The 21,389-nt window shown below is 38.2% G+C and overlaps 1 protein-coding gene and 1 long non-coding RNA gene across 3 annotated transcripts; one reads left to right on the plus strand and one right to left on the minus strand.

Moving 5' to 3' along the window:
• The first annotated feature begins 1,202 nt into the window (after positions 1-1,202).
• LOC149052890 (uncharacterized) lies at positions 1,203-8,315 on the plus strand. Its single transcript, XR_016184735.1, has 3 exons — positions 1,203-1,338; positions 1,474-1,946; positions 7,855-8,315. It is a non-coding gene; the product is annotated as an uncharacterized LOC149052890 (long non-coding RNA).
• A 1,963-nt stretch (positions 8,316-10,278) lies between these two features.
• Positions 10,279-14,357, minus strand: LOC149052891 (52 kDa repressor of the inhibitor of the protein kinase-like). Of its 2 annotated transcripts, XM_089199502.1 has the most exons (3): positions 13,275-14,357; positions 10,835-13,044; positions 10,279-10,637 (listed from the first exon to the last, which is right to left on the minus strand). In XM_089199502.1, exon 2 carries the CDS (start codon positions 12,119-12,121, stop codon positions 11,120-11,122), a length of 1,002 nt encoding a protein of 333 aa, XP_089055628.1. In that variant the 5' UTR covers positions 12,122-13,044; positions 13,275-14,357; the 3' UTR covers positions 10,279-10,637; positions 10,835-11,119. The 2 variants fall into 2 exon arrangements, with proteins under 2 accessions (XP_089055628.1, XP_089055626.1); XM_089199500.1 differs by lacking the exon at positions 13,275-14,357 and having other exon boundaries at positions 10,279-10,731; positions 10,835-12,187.
• Positions 14,358-21,389: the final 7,032 nt, after the last annotated feature.

The raw sequence follows: 21,389 nt of genomic DNA on the forward strand, positions 1-21,389 counted from the left end.
AAAGAGCTACATTATGTGTTAGATTATAGGAAAGAATATAGACATGAAAATAATCCTAAAATGATAACCATGACGTCTGAAGTAATTCAAAACAGATACGGTTGAAAGCTTACTTTTCAAAGGTTGTCCGTATAAATCTGAGAAAAAGATATTAAAATCAAACATTAAAAGAAACACTTGCAAAATGAATAAATTAAGCACAGTTAAAGAAAATTTTGAGTACAAAGCAGTGAAATTTCAATATAATGAGAGTAGAAGCTGAAATGATAAAAATGATTCAAATAAGAGAAAAAACTACAAATATGAAAGTAAGACTAAATGACAACCATGACGTGTTGCAATAATTCAGAACAGATAAGGTTTGAAAACTTATTAAAAGAAGGTTGTGAGTATAAAACTGAGAAAAAGAAATTAATATCAGACATTCAAATAGACACTTTCAAAATATATGAAATTCGGCTCGGTTTTGTTTTCAGAAGATTCTAGCGCCAGACTATCAAATGTGTGGCCAAATATTAACTCTCCCAGAGAAGAAGGACTCGATACACAACATGGTGACCACATTCAACAGAATCAGCTGCATGTCAATGTACTGGGAAACCACCACATGTCAATCCAACTAGACTGAAAAAAAAAAAACATTATTCACGCTGGCTCCTCTCAATCATATGCACAAGGGTCACTGTTCCTACTTCGCTATTTTAAAGATGGCAGCAGTTAGCTCGACCATTATCCTGCCTCTCTCGCCAAATTAGCCATTTGACCACACAACCTCGGCTGAATCGGCCGCCTCGGCCGACACAGTCAACAGGACTGTCTCATCCAGCACGACCCACGGAACTGCTAAAACACCTCTAAAGGTAGTAGAACAGATCCAATTGATGATGAGGAGTCAAAAAAACCTTCTGACAATACAAATGCGCAACGAATGGCAAGTTGTCAGCAAGGAAAAGAAAAAGATTTAAAACACAAAAACAAAGGAACAATGAGGACGGGACACAGTCCGATGCTAAGGTCTCCGATATTTCCAGTACTGTTGCCGCCAAAAATTCGATTGATTACGAATTCGTACTCTTCTTTTGTCACATTTCATCTAGGCCTTTTGTTCTGCGCGCATAACTTTCATCAATATTCTGTTACTCTTTCCTGAATAATTTTCTTTTGTTTATGTTGCTTGTATTAGTTCTTCACTGCGGATTTTATTCATTCGGATCAACCGTTTAAGTATTTGAACCGTCTAACTGTTTATACCGTCTCTATCGATCGCCTTATGCCGCTTTACGTCGCTTTACATCGTCCGTTTAATTTGGCAGTTGACTCAGATCTCGTGCGACGTTTGTAAGTGTCTTTTGTTTTCCTTTATTTTTATTTTCTCGTTTGTTAATTTCTTTACCTTGAATTGTGACAACTATAACTTGTAATCTATTTCTTGCAACCGGTTACATATTAATTACTTAACTTCGTTTCGTTTAGCCATTTTGGAAGTGAAGTTGGACATGTAACGAGCAACACTGATGTACAACCATATCAATTGGAGCTTCCTCAATAAAGACAAATATATGTTGTGGAAAGCTAGATAAAGCCGTTGGCCATCGAGCAGTGGTCAAACTATTCTGTAGGGCCACCATAAAAGCTATGAAGGACAACCTCAAAGCTAACCTGGAGTATTCGCCAAACCAAGTCGTTCTCTCTGTCGGCTCTAATAACGTTAAACATAAAAACTATTGCAAGATGTTGAATCGATCGTAGACAAATCGAAAATTCATCGGACGCCACCTCCATTATATCTAAGCTTACTTTTACAAGGGATGAATTCAATGGAGCAGTGAAAGATGCGAATAGACATCTAAAGAGCTACTGCCGTCAGAATGGATGGAAACTTATCCAGCATCTAAAAATCACAAAGAATGGCCTAAACAAGGGAGGACTGCATCTTAGTTATAAAGGTAATCAAAACATTTTTAACAACTTTAATGTGCTCTCCGCAGATTTTCTGCTTGCTCAGTGTATTAAATCCAACATTGAATCCCGTATACTGAATGAAAGAGGTAGAGAGGGTCCAATATAGGTTTGGCAGGATGCAGGATGAGGTTCAAAATCGAGGCGCGATTTGGGATACGAGATTCTTTAAAGGCGAGATGCGGGATGAAGATAGGAAGGCGAGACCGGGACATACTCCGATTCGAAGGCGGGATAGGGGTTGGGACGGGTATAGGGCGAGCTCATAAAAAGTATTTCTTTGCCTTAGAAACGGGTTTGATTTATGCTCCCGTGTAAATTGAGGTTGACAGGCCTAAATGATTCCGTAGTACGTCCAGTTTTCTCTTTATTAGCTACAAATGCTTACACGAAACTCCTTGGTATATTCGGTTTACTCGCCCTCGTTATCATTTTTCGCTCACGAATATGTCTGAGTGAACACTTCTTTCTATACGACATTATCGGTTCTTTGAGGATTTCTCTTAGCAATGGTTGTTGCTGTACTAAATGCCACTTGCTCCTAAGGATTTCATACGGTTTGGAGATTTGGAACTGTTGGATAGTATTGTTGGTCAGCTCAGGAAAGGGCTTGAACTTTATTACAAGTGATGTATTTCTGTTATTAAAGTTCGATGGAAACTACAATTGAAAGGATTTTCATACCTTAAGAAAAGCGCAAATGTAGTCATGTGGAAAGAAAAGGGGTAAGAGTACATCTCAATTTCGTGAAATAAACAACAATAAGGAGCTCACCATTCTTCGCTTGCGAAATGTCAGCCGGAAAGAATGTAATCAGCATTATTTATAACTGAAATCATCATAACAGTAATAACAAAATTTAAATAGTGCCATTTCCATTTAGCCCAAGTGGCGCTTTACAATAAAAAAAAGAAGTAGAAAAGTAAGTCTAATCTACTTATGATGAACAAATATGTAATTACATGATTTAAGAATATTAATTAACGATTAAAAACATATGAATCTCTTGCGAGGTCCATATCTATTGCTAAGAAAAACAAAATAACAACAATAATTGTAAAAAATAAATTAAAATATTTTAAAAGTTATAAAATGGATATAAATCTACTATATGTGGATTTTAATTACATTCTGTGAAATCAAAATATTCCGATGGATAGATAAAGTATAATGAATAACGATAAAGATCCTATTCTATCGCACACGCACACACACACGCATATATACATATGTAGATATTAAATGTCTCAAATTAAATGCTTTGTTAAAGAGAAAGGTCCCAATGACGGTTTTAAGATTATTTATAGAGTAACATTCTCGTGCTTTATCAGAAGTGAATACCATAACATTAGGGTTGCATTTATAAAGGACCGCCCACCATAACGCTTTAGTTTTTCAGGTGATGGGACTTTTAAAAGATTTCGATCTGAAATCTCGAATGTGATCCGACTTCTCACTTTTTGCCATCAATCGTGCTGCAGAGTTGTGTACATTTTGGAAGCGATCCAATAGGAATTATGGAAGTCCATATAGTAGAGAGTTACGACTGTTGAGCTTGCTGAAGATAAAAGCATGGATCAAAATTAAAATGGCCTGCTAGGAGTTCAGCCACCACAGTTTGGTCTTTCTCGACCGCGCCATCTTCAGATTTCAAACATATAGCATTGGTGTCTTTTGTCTTTGTACTGATGAACAAGATTGTTCTAGCCAACACTTTTGGCCGCCAAATCGTACTTTCAATGCACAAAAAAATGGTCTATTCAGGAGAACTCGCTAGGCACTAAATGGATTATTTCTAATTTTAAATACAGCTATTAACCAGAAAATGCGAAAAGAGGAACTCGTGTCATAGGCACCTCGAAACAGGGATCTATACCTTTTAGCAAGTTAAAAGTGGGAGGATATAAATCTCTAACAAAACAAAGTTACACTCAGTCTTCCGAGTCCCAATCAAGCCCCTTACCCTTGAAATTACAAGGTTTTAATGATCTTGGAAATCTTGGACTGCGTCGGTTGACTCTTGACTTGGGGAACATTTTCAAGTAAAGATTTGATGCCGCTAGGGTTTTAGCTGCTGACGGCAGGGTCGTAATGAAGCAGGGACGACCTCACGAGGACGAAAACCTGGAAGAAAAAATGATGTCGAGTGAGTTACTTCCAGTTTACAGTGTTTGTGGCCGAGGGCGAAGCTTGGGAAATATACGGACATTCGATGAGCCAAACGAGGCGTGTCATCTGTTATTTGGTACATCTTAAATTTATTCGTAAAAACATTCTAATTCTTATGATAAAACACAAAAGCTTTGTGTTGTTTCAACATGTCCACCCTTCTGCCCTGTACAACCCATGTGCATTTGACTGTCGTCCGTGCCCAGGGAGTAAGGAACTAAAAAACCTTACCCTCCCGTGCTGATTAATTTGAACCAGAGGTGTCAAGTGTTTCTAAAGGGAATGAGAGGTGTTGAACTCGCTTTTTTGAAAGAATAGAACATACTTAAAGATGGGCAAGGAACGTGTTGCTATGATCTTAATAGTTGTCACTGGCTTTAAAGAAATTTAAAGATCATATTTAATAGTGAACATACAAGTAGATTTGCTCTCACACTGCAGTGATGCACTCTGTATGAGAGGCATCCGCATCGTTATGAAACGTGACCATTTTGGTGTAAGGCCATACACTGTATCTTCTTTTTTGTCACCAATTAAACAAGTTTTAAAGTTTTTTTAAAATATTCAAATCAATCGCTTCTTAATGAATGGAAAGTCATGTTCCCTGATCTTGCCTTCTACAAAAAAAGTAGGTCCACACTGCCTTCGTGTGTCTTAGACAAGATGAAATTGCATGGTTATAGTGAATGGATGTCAATGGTTGTATCAGTGTGATCGAGTTCACTGGTTTTCAAAGAAGTTGATTGATAGCCTGTTTAACGATTAGACATTGAGTTCTGAGTTTTCTAAGCAAATAAACCCTTTTAGCCATGTGGTCACATGGTTTGAAATGGGTAAACAAGAATTAAAAATGAATGCTCAAGTATGTGCTTCAGATGACATCTTATGGATGAAACTGCCTCTTCTATTGCTGAAACTTTCATTTTCACAGATAATTCAGCACTTTAAGGACTGTGGTATTAGAAATCGGCAACAAAGGAAATGTAGTTTGTAATTAAGATTACAAACACCTCAAGCTGGAAAGACAAACTTTTGAGTGAATGATCTTTGAAGGTCGTAATATGCAATATTCCAAAGACAACAAATGCTCTGTGAACATAGAGTCATAGTATCCCTGGATAGCCTGCCTCAAATTTTTCTTGAATCCATGTCTGAACATTTTTATCTTCAAGATAAATTTATGGCATTTTCCCTCTCTTTCTTCGCCCTTTTGGAAGACTTAAGCAAGCTTTTTTGCCCAGCCTTTCAGCATTTTCTGCTTTGGCCAGAACCACAGTTACTTAATGCCATCATGAATTTGGCACTTTGATCTTGAAAATTCCGGTGGAATTATTCAGTTATTGATTTCAAGGCTGGTGCATGTGTTGCTGATGGCGTCCCTGTGATTGATTAGGGTATAAAAGGTATTTGAAGTCCGAGGGTGGCAAAAGTAGAGGGCTTATCTTTGTTTTTTGGATTAACTTCGGCGGAATTCTTAGCTGGATAAATATTTGATAAATTTAATGGATTTATTAGGCAAAATATGCACACAATATCATATTGGAGTTAGTAAGCTGAATTGCACAAAATTGAAAGTAATTTTTGGAAAAAATTTTTACATTATGCATGGTCCTTAAAAACTACTATATATGATAAAATTTGCATTGTAAAATCTTTGTTTATTAGTATCTAGTTTACTTATGAACACTTAGTTTATGGAAAACTGATATTTACACATTGAAAATCGTTTATGACTAGTTAAAACTAGGGATTTTCTATTCCATACACAGATGGTATAAAAGAACATTAATTTTGTATCTGTCAATTCTTGTGAGCAGTCTTTGGAAGGTTTGAGTTTTCCTTGTTCTGTACTTTGGTTGGTGCTTGAGTGGTAGCATTAAACTTGGTGTTTAAGGCAGACACATGAGGGCTCGCTCAAAGTGGAATGTAAAGAATAAAAAGGATCACTAGGCAAAGATATGTATAAAGTTGTGAGTGGGACGGAAGGGATTGCCACTTTCAGATAAGTTTATGGTATTAACTAAATGCCTTCATGATCTACCATTTGCTCATTAATACCCTCAAGTCTCTAAGTAGGGAGATTGGGTGGGTGCATTAATTTCTCATCTGCATGTTTGGCCTGAATTAAAAATGCTTTGCTTGTTGGTTGACTTGAACCTTCTTTGCCTTTGTGTCTTTCCAGTCTCCCAGAGTAACCATGCAGTAGTTTTTTCCTCTCCTAAAAGTCTACTCTGAGTAAATTTGCAATTAATGATGATAAAAGCTAAATAAAATAGCTATCAGGAAAGAATAGACTAAATTACAATTAAAATTATATAGAATTACAACATGCTTTTAAATAATACAAGTGTACACACTAGTGAAAATTGAAATGTTTGAGTAAAAATATGGTCTATGATGATTTCTTTGGCAGCTAACAGTTCCATGATAAAATTGTAACACTGCAGAAGCCAAAGTGCCGGGAATTACTTTCACATCATGCTTTGGGCACTGAATCCGAACCAGAGAATTGATGCACTCATTTCAGTTCTGTGTTACTTAACATTATGAGGGTGGAGTGCAACAATTCCACAAAAATCTGGAGCAAGCAGTCATCCCTTTTACTGGTCAATGCTCTTCTTGCCAGTCAAATCAGGAATTCTTAAAAGGGGGACAAAATCTGTGTTGCTTTGCTGAATCTCCAGCTTGGATAACGTGATGTAAGACGACTATCAAGTTCTTTTTTGTGGTGGAAACAGCTACGTTTATCTCACTATCTGATGGATTTGAGGTTGACAACATTCTGTGTAATGGCTAGACCATGGTATCTCTGAATCTGCTTTATTTGTTTGTCTGAGGTGGCGCACCCTCCAGCTGGCTTTTTCATGTGAAAAACACTTGCCTCAAGGAAATCTCTGTGTATTAAATATACAAAAAAAGCAGAAAGCAAAAATAAATGATTGAATTACTAAACTAATTTAGAGTAGAGCAAACATTGCCAAATAATAAATCAACAACTATGTACTTACTGTGTTATACACACAGTCCAACAGAAACTGTACAACAAAGTTGAAACATTTTTCAGAGAACCATTCAGAACAATTGAAGTTGACCACATCGTAAATAATAGAGATAGTTGAGGAAACATAGTTTAGATCTATTCGCTTATATCCTTGTCCTTTAAAACCCTTTCTTCATCTGAGCTTTCTGATCAAGAGTCTGATAAAGCCAGTTTGGATCTAGACTCGCTGATTGGTCAATCAATGTCAAATTCAGAGAAAGATGACCTTATTGATGTATCAGGTGTTGCATAATCATAGTAATAATTATAATAATAGTAATGATAATTGTTATTTGTACTAATTGACCAGAAGCACCTATTAAAGTTGTTAATACATATGTAAATTACATTATAAGTTTAATATTAGTTAATTTAGGAACAAATCTGAGGTGTTTGAAAGCTAAAAGGAATGACTAAATGAAAAGGTCTTAACTCTACTCTTAAGGGAACTTAGGCATGCTGCACTTCTTATTTGGTCTGGTTAATTGTTCCAGAGTGAGGGAGCAATGAATGAAAAAGTACAATTTCCATAGCAGTCAAGGTCATCCTCAGAGACCACTAACAATTCCCTGTTGGTGGAGTGGAGTGTCCAAGGTGAATTATTAATTAAGAAGTCTGCATCAACAACTTTACTCACATGGAATGTTTCTCTAGTTTGCTTTTCTTTTCTTTCTATAATGGTTTAGGACTTTTTACTGGTCATCTCGGAGGACAATTGCTACCACAAGAGAAAAGTCTTGGCAAGTTACTTTTCAGGTAGATTGTAGCTTGCTAGATATCTATCTCATGAGCTCCCCATCAAGACATATGCCTCACCTAAAATTATACATAGATATACATATAGGAAGTCTGTGTATTGATTTTTCTGTTGTACAGTGCTTGATGCATAGAAGTAGAGCGCAATATGCATAGAGGTAGAGGAAAAAATCGAGACTATTCTTTCATCCCCACAAGCCTGTTTTGTGATTACTTACTCATCAGGGGATTCTATTGTTAAAAATATTCATAACCATCATTTATATAATTTACAAACTTGCATAAAGGCGTGGTGGTAAATTTCAATGCTTTGTTCAATTGTTACACAGTAATGCTTTGTTTCTGTGATGGCATGAGGACACAAGTTCATTACAGTTATTAAGCGATGATAATTCAGGTTGGTGGATGATAAATAATTTTTCTTTGAGGCAGAGGTTGCATCTTTTGCTTGCACTGTTGTAGGGTGATCTTGATGAAAGGATGTGCCATAAAATAAAGTGGTCAATGTTATTTTCTTTAAGGGTCCAGATATGTTTGCTGAGTTCGGTAGAGTTTCTGTGTTTTGTGTGTCAGAATGATGCTGTGTGGGTTCTGTTTCTAGTCTTGAAGTCGTTTTCTGTAAGTCCAATGTACGTTTCAGTGGTGCTGTTGTCCTTATGTGTGATGGTGGCTTGGTAGATTGGTGATGATTGGAGGCAGTTTCCATTAAGTAGGTATGTGTTCCTCTGTTGGCAGCTGCAAGTTTTGGTGTCTTTTGTGCTTGTATTATCTACATTGCTATCGATGTGTTGGGATGAATTTAAAATGTGTTTGTTGTGGTTGTTGATGATCTGTTTAGTGTTATTCATGCAGCTGTAACAGATTTTGATTGTGTTTCAATTAAGGATTCTTCTAAGTTTGTGGTCTTTCTGGAAGTGCTTGTCTTCTAGGGTAAGAAATCTGTGTCCAATATTGGTGCTGACATTTTTGCTCAATGGGGGGTTGTGCCAGAGTATGTAGTTCTGTTTTCTGTCTTCTCGTTTGTTAGTTGTGGATGGTTCGTAATGTAGAGTGGACAGGTATCCGCATTTTTTGAGTGCTTTTTGATATGGAGCCGCCCCTCCACATCAAAAAGCACTCAATGAATGCTTTTTGATATGGAGGGGCGGCTCCATATCAATAAGCACTCGAAGAATGCAGATACTGGTACACTCTACACTATGAACCACCCACAACTAACAAAAAAAAAAACAGACAACGGAACAACAAACTCTGGTACAACCCCCCATTTAGCAAAAATGTTAGCACCAATATTGGACACAGATTCTTTGCCCTAGTAGACAAGCACTTCCAGAAAGACCACAAACTTAGAAGAATCCTTAATTGAAACACAATCAAAATCTGTTACAGCTACATGAATACCTCTAAACAGATCATCAATAACCACAACAAACGCATTTTAAAATCATCCCAACACATCGATTACACTGCAGATAACACAAGCACAAAAGACACCAAAACCTGCAGCTGCCAATGGAGGAACACATGCCTACGTAATGGAAACTGCCTCCAATCATTACTAATCTACCAAGCCACCATCACACATAAGGACAACGGCACCACTGAAACGTACATTGGACTTACAGAAAACGACTTCAAGACTAGATACAGAACCCACACCACATCATTCTGACACACAAAACACAGAAACTCTACCGAACTCAGCAAACATATCTGGACCCTTGAAGAAAATAACATTGACCACTCTATTTTATGGCATATCCTTCCATCGAGATCACCCTACAGTGCAAGCAAAAGATGCAACTTCTGCCTCAAAGAAAAATTACTTTTCATCCACCAACTTGAAATATCATCGCTTAATAAACGTTACTGAACTCGTGTCCTTATGCCATCACAGAAACAAAGCATTACTGTGTAACCTCTTACATCCTTTGGTGTTGCACATTGCATTAGTGTCAATGATGACATTTTGTATTTTTGGGCAGCAGATTTGAGGCTTGATAGCAGTTGCATCTGTATTTACGTTGGTAATATTTTGCTTCTCGGCTGGCTTTATGATGGTGTCTGCAGTGGTACTGATTTTCAACCCATAGTCCTACTTTACAGTGCAGTTGGAGATCTCAAAGAAATCCCCTTCCTTGATTAGAGAAATGTGGTCTGACCAAATCGAAATATCTATAGCAGGGGTGGATCCAGGATTTTGAGTGAGTAGTTTCCACCCGAGGACCCACTCCTGCTAGGGGGGTTCGGAGGCATGCCCCCCCGAGAAAATTTGAAATTTGGAGCTCTCTAAAGGCCATTTCATGCATTTTTAGAAAATTTAATTGCCCCCAAAAGACTAAAAAAGCATGTAATCAAAAAGGCAAAAAACATTTATTTTTCTTGAAAGTACTACAGGAAACACTCTGATCTACAAATATTCCACCTTTAGCTACTGTGCAAACCAGTGTATATAGTGTTTTCAGGAAGGCCAAGTCATCACCAAGACTTTTCACACTGGAAAACATCACCTCCCAGTCAGGAAAATCAAGATGTGGAGAAAAAAAAACCAACCAAGTGTTAGTGTTTTTGATAACAAAAGAAAAACAAGCACAATTGATGATATAGTTTAAAGATTGATAATAAAAATCTACTTGCCTTTTTCATCCTTGGGACCACAGGCTTACCATCCATAAAGCCCTTCTCTCTCTCAAATTTCTTCTGTGTTGTGCTCCTATAATGAATGAAATGAATGAAAGCCAGGCTCAATAAATCCAAATGTTTAGCAACACTAAAAACAACATTTCCTGAGCTGGCTGTGTTGGGAGCTGGAATTCAAAAAATAAAACAATTATTAGAAAAATATAAATTATAAGAATCATAAAATGATATACAAATTGAAGTAAAATGATAATTTGAAATAATACTAGCCTTTCTTCATCCTTGGGAATTGCTGTGAAGCTGGTTGAGTTCAGTGAAAATGTTTGTTAACCATTTAAGCTTAACATGAAAACCCAATGTCAATGTCAATGGAAAATCATCACAAGTAAAACAAAATAGAAAATAACCTTGAAATGAGTTGAAAAAAGTTATACAGGCACCAGTTTAAGCTTCTGTACTGTTCTCCATCAGTTTAAGGATTATGGGACTTAAAGGCCATAACCCAGACAGAACATAACTCACAAGTACTCTCGAAACAGCTGGTGCAAAAAATTATTACAAAATGTTTGCCATTCTCATTCTCCTAGGATGTAACTCAGCAAATAAATCTATTATACGTTCAAGGTCAAAATCCATGTCTCTGTGGGCATGCATCAGTGCCAATCCATTCAGTCTGTCCTGGGTCATTGTATTTCTCAAATAGTTCTTAAGATTCCGAAGGGATGATATGGATCTCTCACAAGATGCAGATGAAATTGGAATTGTGATAAGGACTTTCAGCATGGAATAGATGTTGACATATGCATCTTTGTCAATATCCTTCAGTGTAGCCTCCAAACTGTCAGGAATAATATCTCCTCTGTTATCCCTCCCCTTCCACAATCTCTCCCATAACAAAAGCTCTGCCTGTAATCCTGCATAATTTGGTATGTCCTGTCTGTAATGGTTACAAAATTCCAAAACATTGGCCTTCCAGGCAGGGTCAGTAGCTAGTAAAACAGAGGGAATAATCGAAATACCTTTATAGCAAACAAATACATCATCCTGGAATCTGGTGTTGAGCTGCTGGAGTACATGGTCAAGAAAAACTCTAGGGAGATTGATCTTGAAATATCCCTCAGGAGTTGCAGCAGGAGCATTATTTCTATGCATTTGTCTCTGGGCTATCCTTGGCATTTCTGGCTGGACTGCTACTTGTCTTGCAATGGTCACTGCTTCCTGGTAGAGATTATGATGTCTGTTATCAATATCAGTGCTCATGTCTTTAGCGTTTCGCCCACACTGAACTCCAAAACAAACACAAGCTAAACAAAATGCTCCATCGAAATATTTGGAGTAAGCTAGCCATGGAAATCTTTTCAGCCAGCCCGAGACAAACTTACGAGATTTTCCATTTTCCATTGACACGGGGAAATCAAAAAGCTCACCTGGTTTCCACACGTTTTCGATGAACTCCAGCTTCTGATGCGGCGAGTAGTTGTGGATCTCGTCGAAAACTAGGCCAATGTCGAAGGGAGAACAATCCTCCCTCCGACAAACAGGATCTCCGCGAGTCATAACACTAGTATTTTTTAAACGTTTAACAGTAAATTCCGTCGTTATCCCCTGAGCAAGTTCAAAAGTACTTGTATTGTAAGAGCAACGAAAGAGACCCGCTGGGGGAGGAACTGCCCTTTTTATACTTTGTCAGTAGTTTCCAAGGTAGTTTCCAAACACAACTAGCCAATCAGAAGAGTGTTTTGAGTGAGTTCCGATGACGAAATCTTTGCTAGTCAATCGTGAGGGGTTTTGACTGTGTTCCGCCTGTTATTGTCACCAAATAACAAGGACTTACACCCACCGGTTGCGTAAAGATTGGCTCCACGAACATTTTCCGACGGCTTCCAACGGTTTCCAAGGTGTAATCGAAGCTCGAAAGGCCAGCGCGTGATCCGGAGCGCTCCCGAACGCCTCATGACCGCAATTATAACGAAATTAGTCATTCTAAACGTATTTTCTTTAATAAATAACTGTAAAACAGGAAGATGGTTTATTTCTGGAAGACGTTTAGTGATTTCCACAAAAGTATCAGTAGTTTCCAAAGGGAAATTAGAGTGTTTTCCAAAAGTACTTTTATCAACATTTAACTAGGTCGGAAAAAATTTGAGTGAGTTCCGGAAATCAGGTAAACTACCCTGGATCCACCCCTGTATAGTTCCTGTTGAGTCTACTAATTTACCATCTTTTACTGGTCGTTTAGAGTTTTGTGGTGTTGAAGCTTCACTTCCCATCGAATTAAGCCTGAGACTGTGACCATATCCCCTTGCCTCTTAGTTTTTAAAACATCTACTACAGATGTAATGGGTGGTGCTGCTGGTGGTACATATTTAAATGGAATGGCCATCGTGGAGACATCCTTAACAATGCTGTTCCGTAAAACTGTAAATACTTAAAGGCTCGCCACATTCTTCAACATTTGTTGAACTTAGCTTAACCTATGCCTGAAAAATAAAATGCTGCAGGGCTTATTCCAGGAAACGAAAACAACTATTATGACAATGATGAAAAAACTGAAAAACTTTGTTTATAGTGCATGACGTTGTAAGGTCTTGACGGCTTATCGTAACATTGAAATATGTCAGCTTTCAAAGTGATGAAAAATTTGTCCTGGCACTTAAGGAATTAAAAAAACTATTTCAATATCAAGGCAAAAGTAAAATTCAAAACATACCTTTAGCTTTCTTCGATCCGCTTTACGAGAAGCCAAAGATACTAGTAAATTCTTTCTGCACCGCGTGGGGACACTTGGCCGCCATTTTGGAACATATGGCCACGTTTCACCGTGAACGCCTGGACTCAAGTAAAATGGCGTTCATCGATCGTGTCCAGAACCGTAAGCAAGTTTCCCGGTTTTGTTTGGATCACAGTCGTACAAGGAACGGAAGAGAAATTCGGAAACAACTCAAGCAAACTTGCAAAACAAAACAAAGAAAAGAAAAGCGACTTAAACACAAAATAGGCGGCTATAAATCCCAGAGTAAGCGGCGATCAATCGTCGGGTGCCGCCTTCTTTGAGAACCCTGGTTCAGGACGGTAGATAAACTTGCAAATTATTGCCCTCGGCTTGTCGGCGATACTTAGGCTTACGCGGTGCGCATTTTCTATCTTCGGCTTCATTTTAAGTTGCTCAGTTAAAATATCTCAGATTTTCTGATGGCAAGCCTCCCCAGGAGACTCCGAGATGTTGTGGAACCTCAGATTGTATTCACGCGAATAGCATTCGATGGACAGGAGTCACTCGTGCATCGCTCCAATTTGTTGGGCTTGATTTGCATGGTACTTTCAATTCCTTCAATTTTGCAGTTGGCATCATGGAGTTCGCCCTTGACTTCTTCGTAGTTCTGGTTGATTTTTGTGAGTCTTGCTGAGATGTCGTTCAAGGACGACTCGTTAAGTTGGACTTTTAAGGTGGCTACAAACCCCAATAATTTGCATTATGAAGCTTCTGCAAGATGCTGTTCAACATCACTTGCCTAACAACCAAAAACATCTCCCTCACAGCACAAGGTGATCGGTGAGTCAGGTATTTCATCTCTTCGAGTCCCAAGTACACTAGTAGGGACAACAACAAAGTAAACTTTCGGTTCGGAATTTCTTTTTTTCCAAGCCAATACAAAGAATAGAGTGCATTGAATAAAACGTTATGAGCAGTATTTTCCTTCTCAGTGATTTCGCTATAAAACGTTGAAACTCTTTGCAGGTGTTCTGCAGATATGGCATCACGATGTTGCTGACTGTTACTATGTTCTATAAGTGTCGGTTTCCGGAAACGAACGAATAAAAATGAAAATAACAAATTAAAAGTATTAAAACTGAATGTAGTCAATAAATATATGTTATTTGCCGGCTGGGAGGTCCGTATGGTGAAAAACTGTGACCGAGGTCTTGAAAATACTGCCCGAGGCCGTAGGCCGAGGGCAGCATTTTCAAGACCTCGGTCACAGTTTTTCACCATACGGACCGACCCTTAGCCGGTAAATAACATATTTATTGTTTTTAAACTTGACGAAATTCTTTCCGAAAGAACCCGAATGATTTATGGCCGTAAATACGGCAAGATCTTCCATAAACTGAAAAATTTTTGAGTGGGTAAATGGTAGTTAAAAAGAGGTGATGCAAATTTAAGAGAGATGCCTCAGCGAAACATTTTCATTTCCGTAACGATAAAGGTGATTTAAAAGGCTTCCAAACAAACTTTGAAACATTATTTTTACAAGTATCTGTCACAATCTGACACCTGTCAATTAGAGAGCGCGCAAGAAAAAGAAAAGCGAAGGAACATTTGAAAACCAACAGAACTAGTTTGGCAAGGACTGTCACGACAATGTTTTCTTCAAAATCAGTTAATGATCTAACGGAAACTATTATTCACTCTCATCGACGATTCATTCATGTACGAAGATTTACCTCTGTTCATTAAGTAAACGGCGAGGAAATTAATTGTGAGTAAATTCAATCTTTTTATTTTGAAGTTGTGAGAGTTTGCTCGTTTGTTTGCTGTAAGGGCGTGTTTAACTCTGATCTTTCCTTCACAAAAACTAAATTCGAACGGCACACTCCAACGAGACACAAGGGAATGTAATGCGGCCTTTTCTCAAAAAATTCCTTCAATTTCTGTTGTGCAATTTAAGGTACAAATGTCCAAATTGAACGGAATTGGAAAGACTCACCAGGAGCGTATATTTGTTGTAGAACTTAAATTAAAACTTCGCTCGCTCTTTCACTATGAACAAATTGCTCGAGAAAATTAAGATATTAAATGAATGAAAGTTCCATCGTTCAGTTTAACTGTAACCAAATACCTCACGTTCCAACTTTCTGGGTACTTTTTGTGAACGATTAAAATTAATTGCAGAAGGTTTTTAGGCCGCTTGTCAACCAACGTAATGACACTATTGTTTATACAAATTCATTCTGAAACCAATATTTTTCTGTCAACCAAAGTGATTTGATAGAGAGAAAAGAGAGGATTCATAAGTTATTTATCGGCTTGAGGTAGTGACCGACGTGTTTGCTTAAAAATACTGCCCAGCCGGAAAACGAGGTATATTTATGAAAAATGACAACGAAAGTTGGGATGTACTAGGCGACTCACGAAAGCGTTACCGTGGCCCGTGGGCAGAGATGGGAAAATACTGACCGGGTAAAGAACCAATCAGATTGCAAGATTCGTTACCGTGCCCTCTAAAAAAACAATAAAAAGTGGAATGTGTACAATAAAAGATATGAATATGTTCAATAAAAGGCGAAATCCCTGTCAATTTGAGGACGGCCCATTTGCGGTTACTCTTCATTAAAGTTCAAGTTTCTGAGGGCGTGAGACTTTTTTGCCCTTTTGGCGTAGTCCCTGGCGATGACAGCAGGTTGTTCCAAAATATTCCAAATAGTGGATCTTCTGCGAGAAATAGAGTTTTTCATTTAATGTTTCAAAACATTGTGCGCTAATACGATGTTGATGACGGAGGTCATACTTATGCTCCTTCCTTTGCAGTATATTTTCCAAGCATGATGGAGTTATGCGGTTGTGGATATTATAAGTATAAAGAGTCCTAGTTAGCTGCTTTTCTTACATCCTCAGAGGGCATATCGCGCGGGAGGTTATATTTAACTCTGGCGGCCCTACAATGTATTGATTCCAGAGAATTAAATTCGTTTTTGTTTGTACAAGACCCCCAAATTGGTAGTGCATATGTAACTAAGGGTAAAATGACTTTAAAATATAGATCTAAAAGCGAATTCCTGGTTAAAAAGCGGCTGCGTCTGATCAGATTGAGCTTGTTAATGAACCCTCTCTTGAGCTCTGATATGTGTTTTGACCACGTAAGCTTGTTGTCAATGGTTACTGCCGCTGGTTAATTTTTTAAACTGCCTAAGGGACCGATAAGATGATTTCGTTTAAGGATCATTCCCTCGCACTTCTTGGGGTGTGGTACGAGGGAGTTATGTTTGCACCAGAGGGTGAGTTTCTAGAGCTTTGTTCAGCGTTGTTGTGACCTGTTCTACAGATTCACCAACACAGTACATGGTAGTATCACCGGCATACATGGACGTCGTTGCAGTGATAACTGCTTTCGGTAGATCGCTTGTGTACAAGGCGAAGAGTATGGGCCCGAGTACCCCAAGTACGGAGCCCTGTGGTATACCGTGTGCAACTTTGGTATTCTCAGAGGGTACGCCATTAATTACAGTATACTGTTCCCGTTCAGATAGATAATCTCTCAGCCATGTCAGCAAGTTTCCCGTGATTGTGAAGTTGAACTCCAGGTTGTGAAGAAGGATTGAGTGTGAAACGCAATCAAACGCCTCCTGGAAGTCAATGAATACGGCGCCCATAACTAATTTGTTATCGATTGCTTGTCGCCAAGTTTCAGTCAGGTGGATGAGTAATAGCTCTGTCGATCTTCCTTTTCGGTAGGCCCCATTGGTTGTCAGTGACGAGCGCTTCGTTTTTCGAGAAAACATGTTTAGTAATCATGTCCGCTACACATGCCTTTAAAATCTTGCTGGGTACGCTTAGCAAGGAGAGGGGGCAATAATTACTCATTTCCGTAGGATCATCTTTTTTGAATACAGGTGTTTATCTAGCCACTTTCCATATACTGTAGACTCTACATTCGCGTATGCTTTGCATGAAAAGGCTTGTCAGCAGCCCAACAACAGCAGTATTTGCGAGTTTCAATAATTTGGGCGATAAACCATCCGGTCCGGTGGCTTTATTATTCTTCAATAATGTTATTTTCCTGTAAATATCAAGGCTAGATGGATATACATGGTACAGGTATGGAGCAATGGAGCATGGACTAGTCAGGAGTTGTGGTGCTTGGAGTTGTCCAGAATTTAATTTCTCAGCTATTGTAGAGAAGAAACAGTTCATAAGGCTCGCTTTCTCCGTGTCTTTTACCGCTAAGCTGTTGTCGTCACGCTTTAATGGACCTATCTTCTCCGTTACTTTGTGGTTGTTAGCTTTGGATAATACATTCCAATACGCCGAGGTGGTCTTCGCCCTCTTCAGTTGATCTCTGAAGTATGCAGCCTTCGCTTTCCTAAGGTAAGATATTATTTCGTTTCTCAACCTCTTATAGTTGGCCCATGTATTTGGATCCTTGGTTTCAACAGCTCTCTTTAATAACTTAAATCAGCGATTCATTTTCAACTTGATAGTGTTATTGTTTTGCACTTTAATTTCTTTCAGTGGAGCGTGTGAATCGCAAACGCCCCTGAAAATTCTCTGTGTTAAATTGTTTGTAGTTCCTGACTGTAATGACTGGGGGCGGCAGTCTTTTTTGTTTTAACCTGGGAGTTGCATGTACTAGGCTGTGATGCCCAACGGCAATACTCCAGTTCTCCTAACCAATTCCGGCTTATTTGTGGCGATCACGTCAATCAAGGTCTCTGTCGAAGGTGTGATGCGCGTTGCTTCCTTTATCACATTTTGCATATTAAACGCATAAAATATAAGCAGTGAATTTCTTGTTTTGGTTTGTAAGTTAGAGAACGAAGAACATTCAAGTCTCCAAGTAGAACAATATTATCTGTTTTCATCCAAGCTTTTTTCATGATGTTTTCAACCAAGCTTTGTCCATCAGCCATTCATGTTTGAACTTATCTTTTAACATTTTGTGTGCAGTTTGCTCTAGCACAGATAGCTTACAGCATGACTTGCTACTGCATAATGACTGATGATGCATAATGCCTTCTTCTTCTTCTTTGAACAACTAGCTCAAAAGATCAATGCTTTCACCGGCAGAAACCTTTTTGGAATAGTTGATTGGCTTTTCGGGAAGTCTAGCAGGCAAAACTTATACTGTTTTCTCTAAGATACTAGCACCCGCTGCTACAGGCGCTCTGGTCTTATTTTGGATGAAAAAAATAAGTGTATGTCAAATGGAAGTTCGAATTACGGATCAGATTTATCTGCATCGGTAACTTTGCAAGTCTTACAGTTTCAGTTCCTGCGCTTTACACATGCCGTGTGGGCTATTTTTCGAAGATTGTACGAGCCAGACCTTTAACATTTAACCGCTGATAAACAACACGTACCTCGATTGTATTTGCTGCTGAGATCATGTTGTGTGTATATACTTAAACAATTATCCACCTTAGGCTCAGTTAATTTGACATTATTTTGCCCTTCAATGTTTCGGTCGATTTGCTGGAGAACTAATATCTATTTTCTCAGACATTTTATTAAAGGTGGTTACTACCTTCAGTTGTAGTTGTCTCCTTTTGTTTTCGTTTGTCTTGACCAAAAAAAATTTAAGGTTAATTGCTTTTGTTTCCCTTAACCTCGCTGGTCAGACATTTTCATAATTTCGTGCTGCTAGTCATGCACGAAAACTCTCTTCCCAGTTTCCTGCTTGCACAATTATCTATTCTTATCTTGAAATCCAATATGGTGGACAAAACGTCATATCGTTCGTACTTTCCTGCCACCGCAGCAAGATTTGTCAAAAAGACAGTCCCCATCAGAACGTTTTTAAACTAACCTTGAGTCAGAAGTCCTTTTATGTTTACAGAAAAGATAGGCAGTGCAAATTTATATTTTTATTGAGCCCAAGTTTAGACCTGATAAACATCATCTCTGTATGGCTCTTGAAGCAATGAAGGTAGCTGGCGAAACCTTGCAGAGATGCCGGCGTACTTCGCCAGCTGCCGGCTCTTATCTACAACCCTGGAGATTGGTGTCTATGTTGGTGACAGATAGTTTAACAGATACTTCTCTCTTGGAATAAATAACGTTTTGGTGGATTAAGCAGTTTTGGCATTTAACTGAAGTACCAGAGACATCAGCAATGTGCTTTTTGCAAACTTGGGAAGACAGAAAGTTAGAAAGTTTAGATGGTATGGGTTGTAGCTATTCTTTCTAATTGAAGGTGATGTCACTGTTTGGGGCAACAGACGCATTTGACTGTTGATTGAAAATCCAATCACTCTCATCTTGTTTGATGGTGAAGTTCTTAAGAAACACTGTGGTCTATGTTTTGAAAATGTTGGATCTGTTGACGTGCTGGAGCATTAAATGCTAGCACTCTTTGTACCTTTGTGGGTGATGTTTGCAAATGAAAGTCAAACCAGTTAACACCTTTTCCACATGATCTTTTTAGAGGACTTAAGTTGTAGATAAAGCCTTGTTTGCTGCCCAGGATAGAGTTTAAAGGAAAACATCAGATGCAGGAAAGTATTGCAATCATCACCTCATAGCCCCTTTCGCAAATCTGACAGTGTACGTGTACATGTATCCATAATAGTGGTCATTTACTGGGATTATTGAGTAAGACATAGATGAAAACGACAACAACAAAAAAAACAATGCTAATAGGCAAGGGGAGATGGAATCAGATTTGAGCATTTGAGTATTTCGCTGTTGACATAATTGAGATATACAAAAATGAAGAAAAAAATTTTAAGTACTTACCTTTAGATTGACCCTGTTGTGACATCACTCCTAAAAGAGGAATGTGAGAAAATGATTACATTGTAAATATAATGCACATTTATGTGTAGGGCTGATTGGTACATGCACTTATCACTCTATTGTATACATGTAGTTTAGTTAGCACCTTAAGGGGAAGACTGCATACAATGTATGCAAAACTGAATAAACTTAGCTATTGCTGGTGGTGGGTAATACTTTCAGTTTCAGGGAAAGTTGTGTTAGATTATGAGAAGTTTGTCTTTTTCGGCGAAGTCCCTTGTGTGAGTGAAAATAAATCAGCAAAGAGAAAACATTAAGGTGTGTGCCTCAATTGCAGAGTTCGACACGGTGTTTAATAATTTTTCTTCAACTCGTTTATTTTTAGTAGCACTACAGATTTTGCAGAAAAAGAGGGACTGCTCGTAGTCCAAAGTTGTGTTAGTATGGCGAACATTTCAAAGGAGTCATCTCCGTATTTTAGGGTTGTTTTGTTTTTGCTGTTGGTTGAGTGGGGTACGCAGTTACTGTACATTTGTGTCTGCAATAGTTGGAATTGACAGTAACTCTTTTCTGTTTGGATAGGTAAGGGATGTAATCCAGTGTTTCTTTCTGGTGTTCTTTCCCTATGTTTACGAGATATAATTCAAAAAGGGTTAATTTAGTAAAGCTATTCTTATGGCATCATGATCTGAATAGCATACACTTGTTACTGAGCTATGGGTATTAGCCTTAATTGCCCGCCTGACATAAACATGGTCTAGTCAGTAAACTATCTGAAGTGAACGTAGGTTTCTTTAAAATCTGCACATAACTGAAAGATTGCATTAAGTTAGTATGCGGTTGCATATCAATGGCATTAAAGAAGTTTACGTTCAGATCTCCCAGGATTATATCAATTTAACACTTTGTCTATTTGCTCTTTGACTAAAGTAAGAATTTTGTTTCTTTTATCTAACATGTTGCATTTCATCTCTTCATCTAATTCTTCCGATAATGGTTCTGCTACAACTGTTCTTGTGAAAAATTGGCCAAAATGAAATCTGCATGGAATATTATGGTATTTTCTACATGTTTTTGAGTGATTATGCTTTTGATAAGTTGCAACCAAATGGTACAATTCAGGGTCTGCTTCTGTATGCAACAGATTCGCCAGGACATGACTTTATATGAAATCTACATAGTCCTGTTTTAATGTGCTAACTTTGGACAATCACTTGTCTGTATTAATACAGAGGGTCCCCTATACCCCTTTGGAAAATTGAATCTCATTAAAATATTGGGCCTTTTCAGGCGTCACGCATAATTACCAAAACCATTTCATGTTCACGCAAAAATCGTGTCGATCATGTTTCACGTAAAAATAAGAAAAAG

The sequence above is a fragment of the Pocillopora damicornis genome, chromosome 1 (assembly GCF_964200805.1).
Source record: "Pocillopora damicornis chromosome 1, jaPocDami1.2, whole genome shotgun sequence".
NCBI classification, from domain to species: Eukaryota; Metazoa; Cnidaria; class Anthozoa; order Scleractinia; family Pocilloporidae; genus Pocillopora; species Pocillopora damicornis.